Raw genomic sequence first — 19,152 nt, forward strand, 5'->3', positions numbered from 1 at the left:
CCTGCTCCGGCCGAGCCTAGGGCGGGCCGGGGACCGGTATAAAGCAGCAGGCGCCACCTCACACGCAGCTCCTTCCCGAGTGTGTTCCGCCCCCTCCCCACCCAGCTCACCACCACCATGACGCCGCGCTTCCTGGCCCCTTGCTTCCTCCTGCTCCTTACAGGTGAGGGGCACAGCCGGGGAGGGGGCTGCCTTGCTCGTGAGGTCTTCTCAGCGTTTGCGTCAGGTCTCTTTCCTCGCAGATGGCATCCCCGGGGGCGGCCTGGTCTGTGCCAGAATACAGGAGGGCGGCCAAGGACAGACAAGAGCCGGCCCCTCGCCCCTGGGGAGAGCTGGTGCCAGGGGCCTAGAAAGACCTGAAGAGAAGTCTGGGGAGGTGGGGGTGGGGGTGGGGGTCAGGAGACATAGATCTTAGGAGCAGAGAAATGGACAGCTAGGAGCAGGGCTGTGGGGGGAGAGGGAGGTTGCCAGCCAGGAAGGAGGAGGAGGGCCCCACCAGGATTTGCCCCACTCCGAATCTTCCCGTGCCGTTGCTTCTCAGGAGGCCGAAGGATGTCTTTCTTCCTTGTTCTGATTTGACCCCAACCCAGACCTGTCCCCTCAACCTCTTACACTTATCACTGCAGCCCAAGACACCGCTGGCACCTCGTCCCTGACCATCAGCCCTACCTCAAGCTCGGCCTCCGCCCCAGGACTCCCTGACACCTTGCCCCTGACCACCACTGACAGGTCATCCTCGACCACCACTGACACCTTGTCCTCGACCACCACTGACTTCCCGTCCCCGACCACCACTGACACCTCATCCACCACTGACACCCTGACCACCAACGACACCTTGTCCCCGACCACCACTGACACGTCGTCCCCGACCACCACTGACACCTCATCCCTGACCACCAATGACACCTTGTCCTCGACCACCACTGACTCCCCGTCCCCGACCACCACTGACACTTCATCCCTGACCACCAATGACACCTTGTCCTCGACCACCACTGACTCCCCGTCCCCGACCACCACTGACACCTCATCCCTGACCACCAATGACATCTTGTCCTCGGCCACCACTGACACGTTGTCCCCGACCACCACTGACATGTCCCTGACCACCAATGACACCACGTCCCTGACCACCAATGACACCTTGTCCTCGGCCACCACTGACACCTTGTCCCCGACCACCACTGACACGTCCCTGACCACCAATGACACCACGTCCCTGACCACCAATGACACCTTGTCCTCGACCACCACTGACTCCTCGCCCCTGACCACCACTCACACCTTGTCCCCGACCACCACTGACATGTCCCTGACTACCAATGACACCACGTCCCTGACCACCAACAACACCTTGTCCTCGGCCACCACTGACACCTTGTCCCCGACCACCACTGACACCTTGTCCCCGACCACCACTCACACCTTGTCCCCGACCACTACTGACACGTCGTCCCTGACCACCAATGACACCACGTCCCTGACCACCAATGACACCTTGTCCCCGACCACCACTGACACCTTGTCCCCGACCACCACTCACACCTTGTCCCCGACCACCACTCACACCTTGTCCCCGACCACTACTGACACGTCGTCCCTGACCACCAATGACACCACGTCCCCGACCACCAACGACACCTTGTCCCCGACCACCACTGACACGTCGTCCCCGACCACCACTGACACCACGTCCCTGACCACCGCTGGCACCTCATCCTTCACCAGCAGCCCCGCCAGCCACAGCGCCAGGACCACCACCAGCGCCACTAACCACAGTGTGGAGCCCGTCACCTCCTCCAATCATAAGACTTCTCCCCAGTTGTCCATTAGGATCTCCTTTTTCTTCCTGTCCTTTTCCATTTCGAACCTTCAGTTTAACTCTTGTCTGGAAGATCCCAACACCGGCTACTACCAGGAGCTGCAGAGAAACGTTTCTGAGTGGGTGAGTGGCTATTTTTTCTCTGTCGTGCTCCCCCAGCAGCAGCCCCAAAACCGCCTGAACGGTTTGCATCAAGCCTTAATCCCGCCCCTCTCACCCAGTTTTTGCAGGTTTATAATCAGGAAGATTTTCTGGGCCTCTCCAGCATCGAGTTCAGGTACAATTCCGGGCGTGGGCCCTGTGGGGAGGGCGGAAGTTGCCGCCACTGTGGGGAGGGCTGGCGCACTCACAGCCCCGGGGTGGGGGTGGGGGGGATTGCTGGCCCGGACGCTGGGACTCCTGGCTGAGTTCTCTTTCCCCGGGAGCAGGCCAGGATCTGTGGTGGTAGAATGCACCCTGGCCTTCCGACAGGGCACCACCGATGCCCTCAACGTGAGGACACAGCTTGACGAGCACAGAGCAGAAGCAGCCAGATACAACATGTCCATCTCGAGTGTCCGTGGTGAGGCCCCCGCCTCCCGGGCCCCTCCCTCCCACCTCCGGGCTCCTGCTCTTCTTCCCCAGAGTGCTGGGAGGGGAGGGCCACCTCCCTGGGACAGTATTTTGACCGCTGCTTTTCCTCGTAGTACGTGACGCGTCATTTCCTTCCGCTGCTGGGTCCGGGTCTGGGGTACCCGGCTGGGGCATCGCCCTGCTGGTGCTGGTGTGTGTCCTGCTGGCACTGGCCATCGTCTATCTCGTTGTCCTGGTGAGTGTGTGGCCTCCAGCCCTGACCACAGCTGCCCCGCTGGAGGGAACTCCACGGCCCCCCCTGACCCCCTGTTTCCCCAGACCGTGTGTCAGTGCCGCCGGAAGAACTGTGGGCAGCTGGACCTCTTTCCGCCCCGCGATGCCTATCACCCTATGAGCGAGTACCCCACCTACCATACCCACGGGCGCTACATCCCCCCTGGGAGTACCAGACGCAGCCCCTATGAGGAGGTGAGGGTGGGGCCCGCGGTGCTCGGGCTGGGCAGGGGCTCTGGAAGGATGCTTGCAAAGCCCGGAGAACTTGGAAGGGAAAGGTGGTGCGGAGGACGCGGCACAGGGCCCTGCGAGCATGGGGTCAGAGGTCAGAGGAGGCCTGGGGAGGGGACCTTGGGAGGAAGGGGACCTCCAGGGAGAGCTAGCGTTCCCTGCCGTGCCGAACGGGGATCTCAGACATGAAAGGGGTGAGGCTCCGTGCCCAGGGGAGCCCTTCCCGCGGGGACTCACAAGGGAAGAGGCACCTGTGCCCCGCCTCCCCTCCAGGCTCCTGACAGTGGAAAGTAGATTGAGAAAGGCTGGCAGGAACGTGGGCTAAGAAGTCTCGCCAGGCGAGCCTGGGCGCCATGGGCCTCTGGCCTCTGGAGGAAGCAAGGACCCCTCCTCCCCCTCTGCTCACCTGGCCTTTCTCTCCAGGGCCTGGTAAATAATTACTCGGGCCACCTGGGGCTGGAACGCCACTCCAGGTGGGGGAGGGGAGTTTCCTTCCCTTGACCCTGTTTTCCTTCGCCCGCGGACTTCCTTCCCCCAGTCTTACGGAGACACGCATACACCTGCCGGGGCTGCAGGCACAGAGGATGGAAGGAGAAGGGAGCAGTAGGGGAGGGCGGGGGGGGGCTGCTGAGAGCCCAGGGGAGGGAGTGAAGGGGAGCGGAGGGAGGAGGAGAGGCCCCTGTTTACGGTCACCTGGCTGCCAGCGGGGCCGGCAGGTGTTTTTCCAATTAACCCTTCCAGAGTTAGTGAGAGTCTCGGGCCTGTTACCCCGCCTGGGGTGGGACCCACAGCCCCGGGAGGCGCTCTCAGCCGGTGTCTCCCCCCACCCAGGTCTCCGCGGGCAACGGCGGCGGCAGCCTCGCTTACACGAACCCGGCGGCCACCTCTGCTGACTTGTAGGGCGTGTTGCCTGCCCTCGTCCAGCCGGTGCCAGCTGCCTCCCCCGGGCTCCTTGCTGCCAGGCCTCTCCTCTCAGCTCCGTCCCGGGCTGGTGAGCTGGCAGTTCAGCTTGGGCCACTCACAGGCCCCACCACGTCCCCTCACCGGCCTCGGCCCTGCCGAAACCCATTGGAGCCCCTTGGGGACAAGCCTGGGACAGTGGCTCCCAGGAAAACAGGCCCAGAGAGCCCTGAGAGGGAAGTTAGCCCCAGAATGTGGCTGAATAAAACGTGGACCCCCTCTGTGCTGCCACCTTGGGATCTGTCCTCTGTGGCCCCTCGTGACCCTCTGTGACCCGTAGATGGGGGCGCCGAATGTGGGGAGGGGACCTGGAAGGGGTCTTTGCAGGGGGCGGGGGGGGGGGGGAAGAAGGCAAGAGGCGGGGTTCATCTGGAAAGCAGGAGGCGTGGTGAGGAGACGACATCGGGGTGCCGGTCACCTCTTCCCATCCCTGGCGGCGCAGGAGGAAGGAGGAAACGAAACCGAGGCGGCTCCGAGGCTGGCGTGACCCGGCTCCACCTGCACCCGCGGCTGTCCTCGCCCCTCTCCTGGGCTGGGGGCTGGTGGCGGCCACACCCTCGCCTCCCCTTGGCCCTGTGCCCCTGGCGGCTCTATTCTTAGCGTCCCGGGGTGTGAAGTAAGCCCCTGGGCCGCGATAACGCAGGCAGAGTCAACACGGCCACCACGATAAGCTGCATCAGATCCCAGATCCGGAGGTGCTGGCGCCAGGCCCGGCCCCCTCCCTGGCCAGCGGGGTCGACTCCAGCCGCCCCGGGAATGGGGAAGTCGTTCTGCTTCCCTGACCCCTTCGGGCCCAGGCACGGGGCCTGCCCTCTCGCCACATCCCCTGGGGCCCTGGGCCCCCGCCGGGCCGGCAGCCACCAGGACAGCGGGTCCCCTGAAGGCCGCCGTCAGCCTGGGCCTGAGCGGGAGCCGGTGTGGCGGGAGGCCCAGAGCACCCGGCCAGGGACCTCCTTCCCTCGGGCCCCGGGTCCGCCCAGCACCCCTGCTCTGAGCCACGGTGCTGCACCCCGGGTCCTTCCCGTCTGCTACGCCCAGCACAGGAAACAAAGGAATGGAAGGCAGAGATGTGCCGGCATCACAGTTTATTGTTTATAAACCATGAAAATAACAGCTGTTGTTCGGCACGGGCCGGGCAGTGCCCACTGCAGGGGGGCAGCAGCGGACCCCAGAGGCCTTGCCTAGCCCAACCCACGGGGGACACCCAACCTCAGCTGGGGCCCCACGGGAGACTTGGCACGTTGGCGTGGGTGTGGGACAGGGTAAAGCATGCAAGAGGGAGACAGGGGATACAGGCATGCGGCCGAGGGGGGTGGGGACCCCAACGACTAAAGCAGGATGACGGGGCCCCCTTCCCCTCACCAGGGAGCGCCTGGGCAGTGTCTGGCCAAAAAAGCCTGCCCGCCCCAAGGCTGTAGTTGAGGACTGACGGGGCAGGGAGCTGGGCAGGGCAGAGTGCACAGGGCAGACTGGGGATCATGCCCAGAGTTCCAGATGCCTTCCCTCCCCGGCAGCCGGGGGAGAGGCACGGGACAGGGATGGGGAAGGGGGCCCCTCCGTGACTCGGGTAAGATGCCAAGGGCAGGGTGTGGGGCAGAGACTCGGCGGGGGCTGGAGGGAATGAGGGATATCTAGAAAGGTGAGCAGAGGAGAGTCCCCTGGTGGAGGGAAGGCCCCAGGAATACACAGACATCGGGTAAGGGGCCAGAGGGCACGGCAGGAGGAGCGTGAGGGGAAAGCTGCCGGAGGCATAACCCGGCTCCAGCAGGCCTGGGGGGGCAGGGCCCGGGTCAGTCCAGCTTGGCAAAGCCCCCGATGGTGACCTTCCTCTCAGGCTTGGTGCCCACGGGCTCCTGCAGTTGGACGGCACCGCCCCCGATGAAGCAGAAGGCAGGGCACACGGGCCCCGAGCAGTCCAGGGGGCACTCCAGGAGCCCGCGGAAGGACACGGCGTCCAGAAAAGAAACTCGGCCCCGCTCGTAGTCCAGGCAGATGCCCAGGCGGGGCGGCAGGGGCACGGTGCAGCTGGCCGCGGGGCCGTCCCGCCCCGTCAGCCCCGCGTTGGAGCTGGCCCCCGACCCCAGCAGGATCTTGCCCATGCCGATGGTCAGGAAGGCGAAAGGTGGCGAAGCCTCCACGGTGGCGTCCTCGGCACCGCTGTCGTGTCCGCTGTCCGGGTCGTACCTGCGGGAGCCGGTGGGTGGGAAGGTGTTGGGAGCGGAGGGGGGAAGTGGGGCACGGCGGGGGGGGGGGGAGGCAAGGGCTGGCTGAGACACAAGGGGTGGGGTGGGGCCGAGGGCTGAGACGGTGAGAGGACGGGATGTCGGGGAGCAAGTGGTTGAAAGGATCGACTTGGGACGCGTCGCAGACACAGGGGTTAGAATATGGGGCGGGGGGGGCTCTGAGTCCACGAGGAAAGCGGTATCGAAGGGCAAGGGCGTTGGCACGAGAGGTAGGGGAGAAGGAGGTGAGGATCAGGCACCATGAGGAGGCAGGAGACAGGAAGGAGTGAGGAGAGCAATGGGGGAGGGGCATCACGCCGGCAAGGAGCTCGAGGAGGGTTTGAGGGGGTTGAGACGGCTTAGTGCCGAGGGGCCGGGGAGAGAAAGGCTGTCGGGAAGGCAGGTGTTGGGAGAGAGCTGGGGTGGAGGGGTGTGGGATGGGGGTGCATTTCAGAGAAATGGGGTGTTTAGGGACAGTGCGGGGAGAAAGGGTTCGGGGAGGCACACGCGTGGGGGACGTTAAGCAGGGCGCTGGCAATATGGGGGTGGAGATGGCAACGTCAAGGGAAGGATTTTAGGATGTTGAAAACAGACGCGGTGAAGGAGGTCCCGGGAAGAGTGGGTTTTGTGGAGACAGCACGTTGGAAACGGCGTTGGGAGATGCAGAGGCCGGACAGGTGGCCTGGTGGGCCTGAGGGGACAGGTGGAAGCAGGTGGACGGCCCCTCTCCCCACATCCCTTTCCAAGCGACACACTCCTCCGAAAAGCAAGCCTCCAAGCCCCTTGGGCGGAGCCCACGCCGGGCTCGGCCCCGCGTCCCTGCTCCCGATCTCCCGCTGCCACCCCGTCCTGGGCCCAGCTCCCCCACCCAGGGCCCCCACACCCCGTCCCTCCCCGAGAGGCCTGACCTGGGGCTGACCACGTCGGGGGCTCCCTGGAAGCTCTCCTGAAGCTTGCTCTCCAGCCCGACGCCCACCTTGACCAGGTAGGAGGCTGGGTCCACGGCACAGGCCCAGTAGCTGCGGCCCTGGGTCACGGCCACGTCTCCCAGGACCACGTCCACGCTCAGGTGGCAGCCGGTGAGCAGCCGCTCAGCGGCCAGCAGCAGGGGCAGCCCCGGAACACTCCGCACCGCTCGCTGGTCCTTGCTGATGGCCAGACGCTCTCGGCTTGTGCCCCAGCGGCCGTCGAGGAAGAAGTGCAGGACTGCAGCGGGGGAGGGAGACAAAGAAAGGGCTTCAGGGACAAACACAGGCCTTGGAGGACACTGGGGGGTTTCAGGACATGGAACAAGCTGCTGAGGGCTGGGCGGGGGCTCTGGGGACCAGGGCCTGGAGGACCACCATCGGGGGCATGAGGGGAAAAAAGGGGGCATCCCAAATGGGCTTGGGACCCCAAGAAGAGTTTTAGGAGTGACTAGTGGGTCCAGAAACCGGTCTCCCAGTTGGCCTGCAGCGCCTCCTCCTGGCCCTCTCCTGTGGCCGCGCCCTCCCCCCCACCCAGAGCCCCCACTGCCGCTCCGTCCCAGCTGTGACACCCCCCTCCCCACCGACCCACGCCTTCCAGCCCACGCTCTGGTGCTCACACCCGGCCCTTACACCCCACTTGGGTGGTGATGCTCCCGGATTCCGCCCGCGCCCCAGGGGCCAGACCATTTTCTGGAGAGTCACTGCCCTCACACTTACTACTGGGAACGGACCTCAGTCCCTTCTCACAGCAACAATACTGCTATTGTCCCTACGGAAGAGGGACCCGAAGTTCAGAGAGGACAAATAGCTTGCCCAAAGCCACAGCTGGCAAGAGGCAGAGCGGGCGTCTGAACCCAGGCGGTCCAGCCCCAGAGCTGGCGCGCGGCCCGCTGGGCTGTCTCGCCGGCCGTCGGTGGCCTCAGTGGGTCCCCGCGTACCCTACGCGCCTCGAAGGCCGCACTGTGCCCAGCCGGGCGCCGCTCACCGGGTGCGGGGGGCGTGTGCAGGTGCACGTCTTCGCTGTACTCGCCATAGCCGGCCTTGTTGCAGCCCCGCACGCGCAGCACGTACACGGAGCCCGTGTCGGGGTTCTCGAGCAGGGCGCTGGTGCCCCTCACCTCCTCCCGCCGCTGCCAGCGGGTGGGACCCGGCTGGGCGGGCACATCGGTGCGCCGGAACTCGATGGTGTAGTGCCAGGCGGGTGGCGAGTGGGGGGGCAGTCGCCAGCACAGGAATATCTGGTCGTAGGCGAAGGTGCGCTGGGTGTCGATGACGGGAGCCTCGGGCACTGTGGGAAGAGACAGAGGGGGTCAGTGGGGGCCTGGTCAGCGGCCTGGCGTGGAGGGCGGGCAAGGGAAGGGGAAGCAGCGGGGGCCGGGGGGGTGAGTGTGGGTGAGGGGGAGCTGCGGAGAAGGCCGTCTGGGGGCCGGGGGCCGGGCAGGGGGCGGGCAGGGCACAGCCCAGGGGAGAGACGGGTGTGGACGGGGCAGGGGGCAGGGGGCCTCGTGCCCGTCCTGGCCTGCCGTTCTCTCACTCTGGCCTTAGGTCAGTTGCTTCCCTTTTCTGGGCCTCAGTTTCCTCCTCTGTCAAAAAAGGTATTAGACCAGATGGGGACCCTTCTTTTCTATGACCTTGTTTATTCTACGGATAAAGAAGGGCCCAGGGGAAAGGCAGACAAAGGCCACTGGAACCCAGGCTAAAGGGCACGGACAGGAGGAGGGGGCAGGGCGGGAGGGAGACAGACGCGAGGGCCAGCAAGCCAGAGAGCAGGGGCCGGGAGGGGGCGAGTGAGAGCCGGACAGCAGCAGGAGACCAGGGTCAAGGGGAAGAGAAGGCAAGTAGAGAGGGCGAGGGCCCGGAGGACAAAAGGTCGGAGGGCAGGGATTAGGCAGGAGCCCAAGGCAGGCAGAGAGAGAGAGACAGAGGGCGCTGGAGGGGGAGGACCGAGAAGGAAGCAGGGGTGGGTGGCCGAGCTGTGTGGGGGCGGCAGGGCAGGGCCCCCGGGGCAGGGCCGCTGACTTGCCTGGGGTGCTCCGGAGCGGAGTCCGCGGTGGCCACAGCCTACAAACAAAGAGAGGGAGAAGCAGCGCTGAGCGCGGTGTGGCCGGGCGGGCGGGCGGGCGGCGGCGGCGGGGAGGGGCGGCTAGGCCGGGCTGGGCGGGAGGCCGGGACGTCCCGGTGGGCGCTGCCCCCCGGGCCCGCTGCTGGGGGGGGGAGGGGGGGAGACGGGGGAGGGCTCTAATGGGGCACGGGGCCTGGCCACCTCCTTACCTCGCAGGAAGTTAAGCTCTGTCAGCAGCTTCATCTCACGCCCCACGTCCAGCTGACAGTGTCGGAAGGAGGAGCTGGCGGCCGGCCGGAAGGTCTGCAGGGCCTCCGTGGCCCGGGCAATCCTGCGACGGGGGCGGGCAAGGGTCAGGCACGGCCCTCCGGGCCGCCGCCCTGCCCCTCCGCCCGGCCCTGCCTGTCCCTAGAGCCTCGGCCCCCGCTGTGGGTCTCCTCCTGTCCCCGCAGGCGAGCTGGGTACCAGTTGGGCCCGGTGTTAAAGCCTGGGGACCTGTCTGTCCACCGGGCAGCACCTCGCACGCTGTCCCCGACACTGGCCGCACCCCTGCGTCTGTCCAGGGGGCTGCACCTCGCATGCCGTCCTCGACACTGGCCGCACCCCTGCGCCCCCGCGCCCTGGGCCGCGCCCCCGGGTACCTGTTGTGCAGCTGCTTGGCTGCTTGCACAAAGCAGGGCTGGTCTGTTTCCTTAAGAACCTCCTGGGCATAGCCCACCAGGCCTGAGCCATCCAGTAGGCTCCGGTGCTCCTGGATCTGGGCGCCGAGACGGGCCAGGCGCTCCTGCTGGCACTCCTCAATGGCCTGGAGCAGCGATGCCCGCTTCTCCTCCAGCACAGCCCCCAGCCCCCGCACCAGCTGGGACACCTCCTCCTTGGCCTGCTGGCCACTCACCTGCCCAGAGAGCAACACTCACTATCTTCCTCTCGAAGGCGGCACGTGTGCCTGCCTCCTGGGGCGCCACACCGGGGCCGGGACCACGGCAGATCCGGGGAAACCCTACCCGCCCGTTCCAACAGAGCCAGGCTCGCGTCTCCAAAGACCCCCCCCGGACACCCACATGGGTTTAACTTCTGAAGCTTTGTGCTGACCTTCCTGGATGCCCACACCACAGCCTGAGCCCTTAAGGAGTCCCCCAAACAAGAGAGGCCACGACTGCACTAATGTCCACCGGCCTCCGCCCCTTCCTTATTGTCTATCCCCACGTCGGCCGATTCGAGCCATCTGCCAGAAAGTGTCAGAGGTGTGTGCCATCCTCCGCGGCAGCCGAGCCTGAGGGCATCTGAGCTATGTCTCCGGGGCTTTCCAAGCTCTCCCTGTCCTGGGTGACCGCCGCCCTGTCCCCACTGTAGCCCCAGGTACAGCCTCGCCTGGGGCACCCGTGTCCCAGCCAACCTGGCTTAACCAGAACCCCAACACATCCCTGGACCCCACATGGGCCTCCTGAGCTGGCAACCAGGTGATCGGGCCATGCCCACGCACACCCCCCCTGCCGGCTCCCACTCCCCGGCAGGGCCCAGGGCCCAGGGCCCACCTCCACGCCCTCCCTCACCTCAGTGTGCCTCACGGTCTCCTCCAGCTCACAGATCTGGGTCTGTACCGTGTCCTGGTTTCCCAGGATGTATGTCAGGCTCTTTGTCAGCTTGTCCTGAGGGGGAAGAAAGAGGTGGGCATCATGCCTAGCTCGGCAGAGGCCAGCATGTAGGAGGAGGTGCCAGAGGGCGTGGGTGTGGGCTGAGCGAGGCAGAGTCCTCACCTTGAGGGCCTGATAGGCGCTGAGCACCGGTGTGATCTTGTGCCCACCGTGGGTGCGCCTCACCCGGCAGAGCTGGCACACCAGCCGCTGGCACGTCTTGCAGTAATGGGTCACCTCTTCCTTGTGGTCTGGGCACATCAGGCCCTAGGGACAGAAAGAGCAGTGACGGAGTCAGCCGACGGCGGGCTTGAGGGGGCTGACGGACCACCCAAGCGCTTGGCCCTGCCTCTCCACGGCCCTGTGGGGGAGCCCGGCTGGGGTGCTCCACAGCGCCACCTGGTGGTGCACACTGGCACCAAAGGGAGCCTGGCCTGCACCAGGTCTTCGTCTAGCTCCGCCCTCCCCTCTACCTCCGGATGCGTGCTAATAGCAATAATAACGATAATTAATCTTCGCCTTGCGGCTAATAATTAACCTTGCCCATCTTGTTCACTGCCCTATCCCCGGCGTCTAGAATAGCACCAGGAACCAAGCTTGATAAATATTTACTCAGCGAACGCGTGAACGCAGACAGATCTTTTCAGCCTACAGGTAACTTTCACAAACACTATCTCATGTGATCCCTTCCACAACCCTCAGGGCCTGGGGATGGCAGGGCAGATGTTATCGTTCTCATTCAGCAGACAGGATGGAGGCTGGACGATGTTTAAAGACTCGTCCGGTGCCTTTTGGTGGTGTTGTTACAGAAAGAGGAGCCCGGCAGAGGCGAACCTCCACCCACCTCCTTTCGCGAGCCCACAGACCCGGGCTCGCCCCCCACCGTGCGGCACCACCGCACCCCTCCCTCCGCAGGCTCTTCGAGGGCTGGCTCACCTTGGGGCGGAAGGAGAGGGTGGGCAGCGTGGGCTCGTGCTGGGCCTTCTGGGTGCCCCAGGGGTGGAAGAGCTTGAAGCACTCGTTGCAAAAGGTGGCTCGGCACTCGGTGCAGCCCTTGGTGGCCTCTAGTGGCGGGGGCTTGCACAGCTGGCACAGGATGGCGCCGCCCACACTCACGCTCTGGCGGTACCGCTCTACCACGCGCTCGAGGGTCAGGTTCCGGAACAGCCCTGCCAGGCCCCGCTCCCCCAGATCCACATCGCCTTGGCAGGCTGGGCACGGGAACATGATCACCTGGGGGTGCAGGGCGCCTCGCTTCCGCCCGGGGTACGTCCCAAAGCCTGTGGAAGTGCAGGGAGGTAGGGAGGTGAGCATTTCGGCCGGCCGAGGGGCAGAAAGTCTGCTCCGTGGAAAAAAAAAAAAGACTTTTTATCGTGCCAGAGCTCAGCTCGCATTACAGCCTGTATGAACGGTCTCCTCACCCCCCGCAAGACAGACAGATGCCCCTGACCAGCGACGGAGGTTTCCATCTTCCCCGTGGACACCCCAGCGTCCCCACCCCCGGTCCCCGGGACCCAGCCCCACCTGACTTAAGCAGCCGATCCAAGCGGTCCGGCTTGGGGAGAGTTCTGCGCCCGAGGCGGGGACTCCGGGTGGAAGGGGTGGAGGCAGGAGAGGTGGGCTCGGAGCTGGGGTCCCCACCGTGGCCTATGTAGCCCTGCTGGCCCAGCACCTCCCGGGCACAGGCCTGGCACACGTTGTGGGTACAGGGCAGCACCAGTGGCTGCTTGTACATCTCTTGACACACCGGACACAGCAGCTCTCTCTCCATGTTCTTCATGCTTGTCTGTGGAGACAGCAGGAGGCCGGCTCAGAGCACGACACCGGGCACATCTCGACAGGCCTCTCAGCTGCCCTCAGAAACCCACGGGGTCTCGAGCAGGGGCAAGAAGACGAGCTGCCTAAGGCTTTTCCCCAGCACCGGCCTGGGCCTGGTTCATACACCTTCCCGGCTCTGTCGCCTGCCTCTCCTGCTCTGGCACAGAGCTAAAGCCCACGGGGGGGGGGGGGGGGGGCGGGTTGGAGCGCCAGCCTCCCCCAGCCTCTAGCCCCGCCCCTCTCGCTCCCCCTGCGGGGGAGCTGGGCCCGCAGCCCCTCTCCCCTGGCCATTGCCCGCCTCCCCCCACCTCTGGGCCGCCAGCTGCTCTCAAGGACACCGCCCATTCTGCAGCTCGGTGCGGACCCCCGCCCCCTTCGGGGGCACCCCCCTCCGCCCCGGCGTGACTCCTCCCTATAGCCAGGCGCCGCTCGCTCTCCATCCTCCCGCTCACCGCGTCCATCATCTTGCCGCGGCTCGGCCCGCGGCCGCCCCAGGCTCCATTCCCCAGCCTTCATTTCCCCACCCGGCTCCTGGGGTCGGCGAGACGAGGTCCCTTCGCCCCGGACCGTCCGGCCCTCCCGCCCCCTCCCCCTCCCCCTCCCCCTCCCCCTGACTAGCCGCAACCCCCTCCCCAGGCGACGAGGAGCCCAGCTCCCGCCTACTTGCCCCCTCCCCACCGGAAGTACCCCTCCCTTTTTTGGTGGAGGGGGTCCTCAAGCTATGCCCCACCCCCCCGCCTCACCTTGGTCCCTCTCTTCGCAGCCATCCCGGTCAGGGGCGCAGCTGACACAAAGGAGGGAGGGACAGGCAGGGAGGGGGAAGGAAGTGGTGGGGGGGGCAGGGTTGGCACCGCCCCTGGGAGAGCCGGGCACGGGTTGCCATGACAACCGCGGGCTCCGAGGCAGCCCTGAGTGGGGGCGCGGTGGGGTGGGGTCTCGCCGAAGGGTCCAAATTTGGAACTGCACCGTGGGGCGGCTCCTTCATCGCCCCTCACCTAGCCTCAGTTTTCTTGGAAAACATCCGAGCTCACACACGCCCCCTCCTCGTAGCGTACAGAGCCCCAGCCCTGGTGCACTGCCGGCGGGCACCCCAGCCCAGCCGCTGCATCCGGGCGGCTCCTGGTTCCTCATACCCCAGCAGATGGACGCCACCTCACTCACCTCCGGGCTGCCTCCGGGCTTACCCTCTCCAACCTGCACCCCGAACCTCCCGGTCCCCTCTGACCTCCCCAGGCCCCTGCCTGCATCCCGGCATCTTGCCTCATCTCCACCTGTTCAAGGTCCCGGCCGGCCCCGGACCCCTGCGCCCCCCCCCCCTCCGTCCTCTCCCCTCGACCCCACCGTAACTCACACTGATGCGGACCAGCGCGTCCATGATGGAAGTGAAGGTCTGCATGTCCTCACCCTCAGCCATGGCCTTACCATGCCCGCCCGCCCCCGGGTGCCCGATCCCGGCTGCGGCTGCGAACCCCGGGCTTAATGCGGGAGCCCGGTGGGGGTGTGGGGAGGGGTGGGGGTGAGATGTCACTGCGCATGCTCCAGAGACAGCCTCGAACAGCGCCCGTCGAGGTAGGAGGTGGGAAATAGTTCTCCCCACGTGGTCCTCGGAAGACGGGGTGGGGGGTGGGGGGTGGGTAACATGGAATGGCATTGGAGGGGGAGCCATTTCTTATGTTGCCATTCTTCGTTGGCTCCGTAGTCTTACTTATATAAAGCGGGAGGAGAGTTTCAGAGAAAGACGGGCTCCAGAACGGGAGGACCAGATTTTGGTTTGGGCAAGAGTCCACGGGAGATGTCCAGCCAGCGATCATGGCGTAGGGAGGTGTGAGGAACGGGCACTGGAGACGACATAAATGGCAAAGAAGACACACGTGGGCTAGAGGCTAGGGGCCACGGGCCCAGCAGCTTGCGCCGAGAGGCAGCAGACGCTCGGGGTGCGGGGAAGGGCCGGGGACCAGGGCGGTGGCCACGGCCCCTCCTGGACGCAATATTTCCTCCCTGCCGGCAGGGGGCGCTGCGGCCAGGCGCCTAGAGGGAGCGCGGGGAAGACGTGGGGGGGAAGCGAGCCCGCGGGCCGGGCTGACGCATGCGCACGGCCGGCCGCCCCGGTTCGGCCCCATCCGCTCTCGGCTCGGCCCGAGACGTCCACTGGACCGGAGGGCAGGACGTGATGGGTAACGGCGCCGGCGGGATCCCCCCCGACGGATGAGTGTGGTGGGGTGGGAGCGGCCCGGCTGTGGCGGTCCTCTGCCCGCAGAGCTGACGTGTCCTGGGCCCCGGGGGCGGGAGGGCTCGGGCGCCCGGGGCGGGGACGCCGGGGGTCGCGAGGGGGCGCGCGGCCCGGGGTGGGGGCGGGGAAGCGGCTGTGGCCGCGGCCGGGGGCCGGGCCGAGACCGATTCGGCGCCTCCTGTGGTCGCCGCCCCTCCAGCCGTGGGTACGGGCACCTCGCTGGCGCTCTCCTCCCTCCTGTCCCTGCTGCTGTTCGCCGGGATGCAGATGTACAGCCGCCAGCTGGCCTCCACCGAGTGGCTCACCATCCAGGGGGGCCTGCTGGGCTCGGGCCTCTTCGTCTTCTCTCTCACCGTATCCTTCCTGCGCGGCGGGGGGCGGGGGGAGGAGGCGGCCGCGCGGCTCTGCCGGGTCTCTCGTCCCACCCTTAACTCCCTGGGCCCAGGCCTTCAACAACCTGGAGAATCTGGTCTTTGGCAAAGGATTCCAAGCCAAGATCTTCCCCGAGAGTAAGTGCGAACCGGGGGTGGGGGGGGGGGGTGCGGGGGCTGTGAGTGAGCCCTCTGCTCTAACCTCCCCCAGCAGGGGACTGACCTCCCAGGCGCTCAGTTGGTCCGAGCGGCGTAGGGGAGCTGTGCTTGCTGAGGCTGTCGGAGGCGCCGACGCTCCCGGAACACGTCCTCTAGCTCGTGGAGGAGCTGGAAGGGAAGGCCGGAAAGCGCGAAACTTCGTTACCTTTGGGCCACTTCCCCGGGGAGGTCTGAGGACAGGGCGCGCGCCTTGCCTACGTCCTTGGGGACGGTCTTTGTTCCCCCCAGAGGAAGGAACAGGACTGACTCTATGAGGGGTTCTGATGTGAAGTTGAGCCGGTGTTCGTGGATTCTGTGTATTTAACCCGATCGTCAATAGCTTAAGTGTTAGAGCCTCCAGGTTTCACCTCAGCAGCGACCCTGACCGAGTTAGAATAAACGTGAGATCGTTTCCTGTTTGACACGTACTTGTTATTGCTTGCGCAATGGAGAATTGATGATTGCGCTATTTATGCAGAATTAAGTTCACAAAGCAAATCAGACGTCGAGGCCGGGTCACCTAAGGAGTGTCACAAGCTTGAAAGTGACAGCACAGGCTGCCTCTTGTGGAGCCTTCCTCCCGTAGAACAGAGACCTGGTTTCTGCACCCTTCTCAGGGCCTTGCTCTCTCCACTCAGCCCCGTTGCAGTCTCCCCCAGCTCCTTCCCTCCTGCAGCCTCAAGCCTTCGGAGGTTTTGTTTCCATGTGTTCTGTCTTCCTGTGCTTCGGAAAGAGACCTTTGTTGTGGGGCAGGGCTCTTGGCCTTGTCCTACGCTGCCCTCCCCAGATGGGCGGTCGGTGTTTGCCCTTCCTTTCTACCCTCTCACTTTCTCTCCAGTCCTACTCCGGATGCCCCGGAGACCCTTTCCTGCTTCCGTGGGCATGGGTGTCCAGACCCTCTGCCCTCCAACCTGTGTCCGGGGACTGAGGCCCTCAGCTTCCACCGCTGGACAGCCAGTTGAGTGAATCGATCCTTAGTGGCTGGCTTTTGTGGCGAAGGCCTCACCCTCTTTCCCAAACAGCAGCAAACCTTGCCCTTCAGATGCTGCTGTCACTTTTCCTTTTCCTTTATATTGGAAGAAAGCCAGGGTAGGGAAGTTAAGTGACATTTGTGACAGAGCTGGTAAGGAGCATGCGTCTCCTACCTCCATGTCCCGGGCATCATTCAGGGCGTCTGAAGTCCTCCTGCCAGTGTCATGCCAACTCCCTCCAGGCAGGTCCCCCAAGATTCAGAGCGCCCCTGGTGTCTCCTAGAGTGCACATATGAAGGCTTGCTGTTTCCCACTCCGACCAGCACCCTCCTTGTGCCCTCTTGCCTCCCCAGTTCTTCTCTGCCTCCTGTTGGCTCTCTTTGCATCCGGCCTCATTCACCGTGTCTGTGTCACCACCTGGTAAGTGCCTCGCAGCTGGGTAAGGGGCGCAGCGTGCTTCCCCCTCCCTCCTTTCCCCTTCCCCACTTCCCCAAACCTGATCCAGGATTCTTTCCCTGCTGCCGCCGCCCGCCTGCCCGAGGAGGCACCAGGCTGGCCGGATGCCCGCCGATGCCGTGACTTTCCTGTCTTCACCCGCAGCTTCATTTTCTCCATGGTTGGCCTGTACTACATCAACAAGATCTCCTCCACGCTGTACCAGGCAACAGCTCCAGTCCTCGCCCCAGCCAAGGTCACGGGGAAGGGCAAAAAGAGAAACTGACCCCGCGTGTCCAATAAAGTTGATTCTTTGTAGTTCTGTGAGCCGTGATCTACCGCGAGCCTCTTGTGCCGTCCCCGCACACGCGGGCTGCCGTGGCAGGCCGATACCTGTGCTCTCCAGCCATGGGGGTGGCGGGGCTTCTTCCTCTAAGGTTCCTTTTTAGCGGGTGTTTATCGAGCACCGTCCGCGCCAAACGCTTTGTGAGGCGCTGGAGCGGCGCGTGCTCGTGTCAAAGTCTCCTCGTGGAAGTGAAGTGCACGAGTGACCCGCTGTGTTGACCTGTCGGAAGAGGGGTCGGGGCTTGAGCGCAGGAAGCCTTCCTTGCCCGTCAGGACGGGACTAGATCTTGGAACGGGAACGAGGGAAGGAAAGGCCCCTTGCCCCTGCGACACCTCTGGGGGCTTCGTTACTCTGACTGCCCACCCTGAGCAAACAGGGCCCCTGCCCCTCCTCCAAGTCCTCAGAAGGGAATTCTCTACCGATGTTGTCCTCCCGGCCCCGTCTGTGAAATGCCAGTGTGGACGTTTGTCCGTGTTTGGAGACTCCCGAGGTTGATCACCGCCCATCCTCTTTGTCCTGGTGCCTTCATTTCTCTCCTGTCTTGCAGCCGAGATAGGAACTTGCTGTGCTTTAGCAAAGTACACAAAATGGTAGGGACAAGGCCATCGACCTTGGAGCCAACCTTGACGGAAACGAAGATGTGGTTGGGCGACTGGGTGGCTCAGTCAGGCGTCTGACTCTCGGTTCCGGCTCAGGTCATGATCTCATGGTTCATGAGTTGGAGCCCCGCACGGGGCTCTGTGCTGACAGCGTGGAGCCTGCTTGGGATCTTCTGTCTCCTTTCTCTGCCCCTCACCCGCCCACTCTCTATCTCTAGCTCTCAAAAATGAATAAATATCCGTTAAAAAAAAAGTGAAGGATGTGGTTTCTCAGGTCCTATGCTGTGCCCTGCCCTGAGGAACACCTCTCTGTCCAGAGTACTTGTCCTTTGAGGCTCCTTAGGCAGCCCCTCCCGGAAGCCGTGGTCTTTGGGGTGTGCACCTTGCCTTGGTCACTTGGTACTCTGCACTGTGCTTGATAATGGGCAGTAAAGACTGGTGGCTTGGTTGAAAGAATCTGCCCGTCTGGGAACAATACTGCGCGTGGGACGTGTCTAAGTAGGGACAAAGACCCAGTGGAGACGAAGAAGTGAGCGGAAGGAGTTCCGGTCCAGGATTAGAGCCCCTTCCCTCTAGTCAGGGGCCAACCCCACCCACTCCCCTCTGTGGCGGGAACCCCAGACCCTCGGCTCCCCTGTCCCTAGGTTGACGAGTGCTCTGCAATTTCCCCAGGATGCCTGCAGAGGGCGCCACGAGCTCGCATCTCCTGGGGACCAGTACCATGGCCCTGAGGGCTGGGGAGGGTTCCTGCTGGGTCTCTGGGTCCTTGCTGAGCCTCTCTCCGGGGAAGCCAACCCTGGAGACCCTGAAGGACTGGCCCATTGAGGGGGCCTGAAGTCGGAGTCAAGTCTCCCTGGGAGCAAGGCAAGGAGAGTTCAGAGGAGACCAGAGTCTCCCCGAGAGGAACTTACCTAGTGATGGTGAGGGGATGTGTGGTATGTGGGACCCTCTGGGGGAGGATGGCAGCCTATTCCAATGGGCCCTGGCTGTAAGAGGAGGCTGGGTTGGTCCGAGGGCCCCCTCTGTCAGACCTTGACTTCCTCCTGAACTGGGGTGGGAGCTGTGGCAGAGGGCCGGGTCCCGGCCCAAGGGAGCATAGACACCCAGGGGATCTGGTCACCTGAGGGTACCCTGGCTTCCAAGATGAGAGTTTGGGGGGGGGGCAGGCTAGGGGAGGGTGGGGAGGAGCTGGAGAGCAGGGTCCAGGTCCCTGCCAAGCGACCGGAGCACCTGCTGCCACCCACTGTGTAGGCACCAGTGACAGCATGTGGCTCAGGAATAATGACCCCTTCTTCGGGAACAGGTGCATTTACGAGGCCGAGGGTGCCGATCTCAGCTCTCCACCCAGCCTATCTCTGGGGTGCCTAGTTACCTAACCTACCAATTAACCCTGGCAGGGGCATTCTACCCACTAATAACCATCATTAAGTAAGGGG

At 64.6% G+C, this 19,152-nt stretch overlaps 3 protein-coding genes across 4 annotated transcripts; 2 read left to right on the forward strand and 1 right to left on the reverse strand.

Annotated features, from left to right (window-relative positions):
• Positions 1–4,093, forward strand: MUC1 (mucin 1, cell surface associated). The gene is made up of 7 exons (XM_043567848.1): positions 1–163; positions 627–1,948; positions 2,047–2,102; positions 2,254–2,387; positions 2,512–2,633; positions 2,717–2,866; positions 3,734–4,093. Exons 1-7 carry the CDS (start codon positions 118–120, stop codon positions 3,800–3,802), a joined length of 1,899 nt encoding a protein of 632 aa, XP_043423783.1. The 5' UTR covers positions 1–117; the 3' UTR covers positions 3,803–4,093.
• An 837-nt stretch (positions 4,094–4,930) lies between these two features.
• TRIM46 (tripartite motif containing 46) lies at positions 4,931–14,549 on the reverse strand. Of its 2 annotated transcripts, none has more exons than XM_043568958.1 (10): positions 13,918–14,549; positions 12,273–12,534; positions 11,685–12,028; positions 10,872–11,015; positions 10,668–10,763; positions 9,756–10,009; positions 9,324–9,445; positions 8,038–8,340; positions 6,993–7,290; positions 4,931–6,046 (listed from the first exon to the last, which is right to left on the reverse strand). In XM_043568958.1, the coding sequence occupies exons 1-10, from the start codon at positions 14,230–14,232 to the stop codon at positions 5,653–5,655; spliced, it is 2,532 nt and encodes an 843-aa protein (XP_043424893.1). In that variant the 5' UTR covers positions 14,233–14,549; the 3' UTR covers positions 4,931–5,652. The 2 variants fall into 2 exon arrangements, with proteins under 2 accessions (XP_043424893.1, XP_043424894.1); XM_043568959.1 differs by lacking the exon at positions 13,918–14,549 and adding an exon at positions 13,310–13,530.
• A 30-nt stretch (positions 14,550–14,579) lies between these two features.
• KRTCAP2 (keratinocyte associated protein 2) lies at positions 14,580–17,089 on the forward strand. Its single transcript, XM_043568964.1, has 5 exons — positions 14,580–14,740; positions 14,996–15,150; positions 15,242–15,305; positions 16,690–16,756; positions 16,937–17,089. The coding sequence occupies exons 1-5, from the start codon at positions 14,653–14,655 to the stop codon at positions 17,055–17,057; spliced, it is 495 nt and encodes a 164-aa protein (XP_043424899.1). The 5' UTR covers positions 14,580–14,652; the 3' UTR covers positions 17,058–17,089.
• The last annotated feature ends 2,063 nt before the right edge of the window (positions 17,090–19,152 follow it).

This window comes from Prionailurus bengalensis, chromosome E4 (assembly GCF_016509475.1).
Source record: "Prionailurus bengalensis isolate Pbe53 chromosome E4, Fcat_Pben_1.1_paternal_pri, whole genome shotgun sequence".
Taxonomy (NCBI): Eukaryota; Metazoa; Chordata; class Mammalia; order Carnivora; family Felidae; genus Prionailurus; species Prionailurus bengalensis.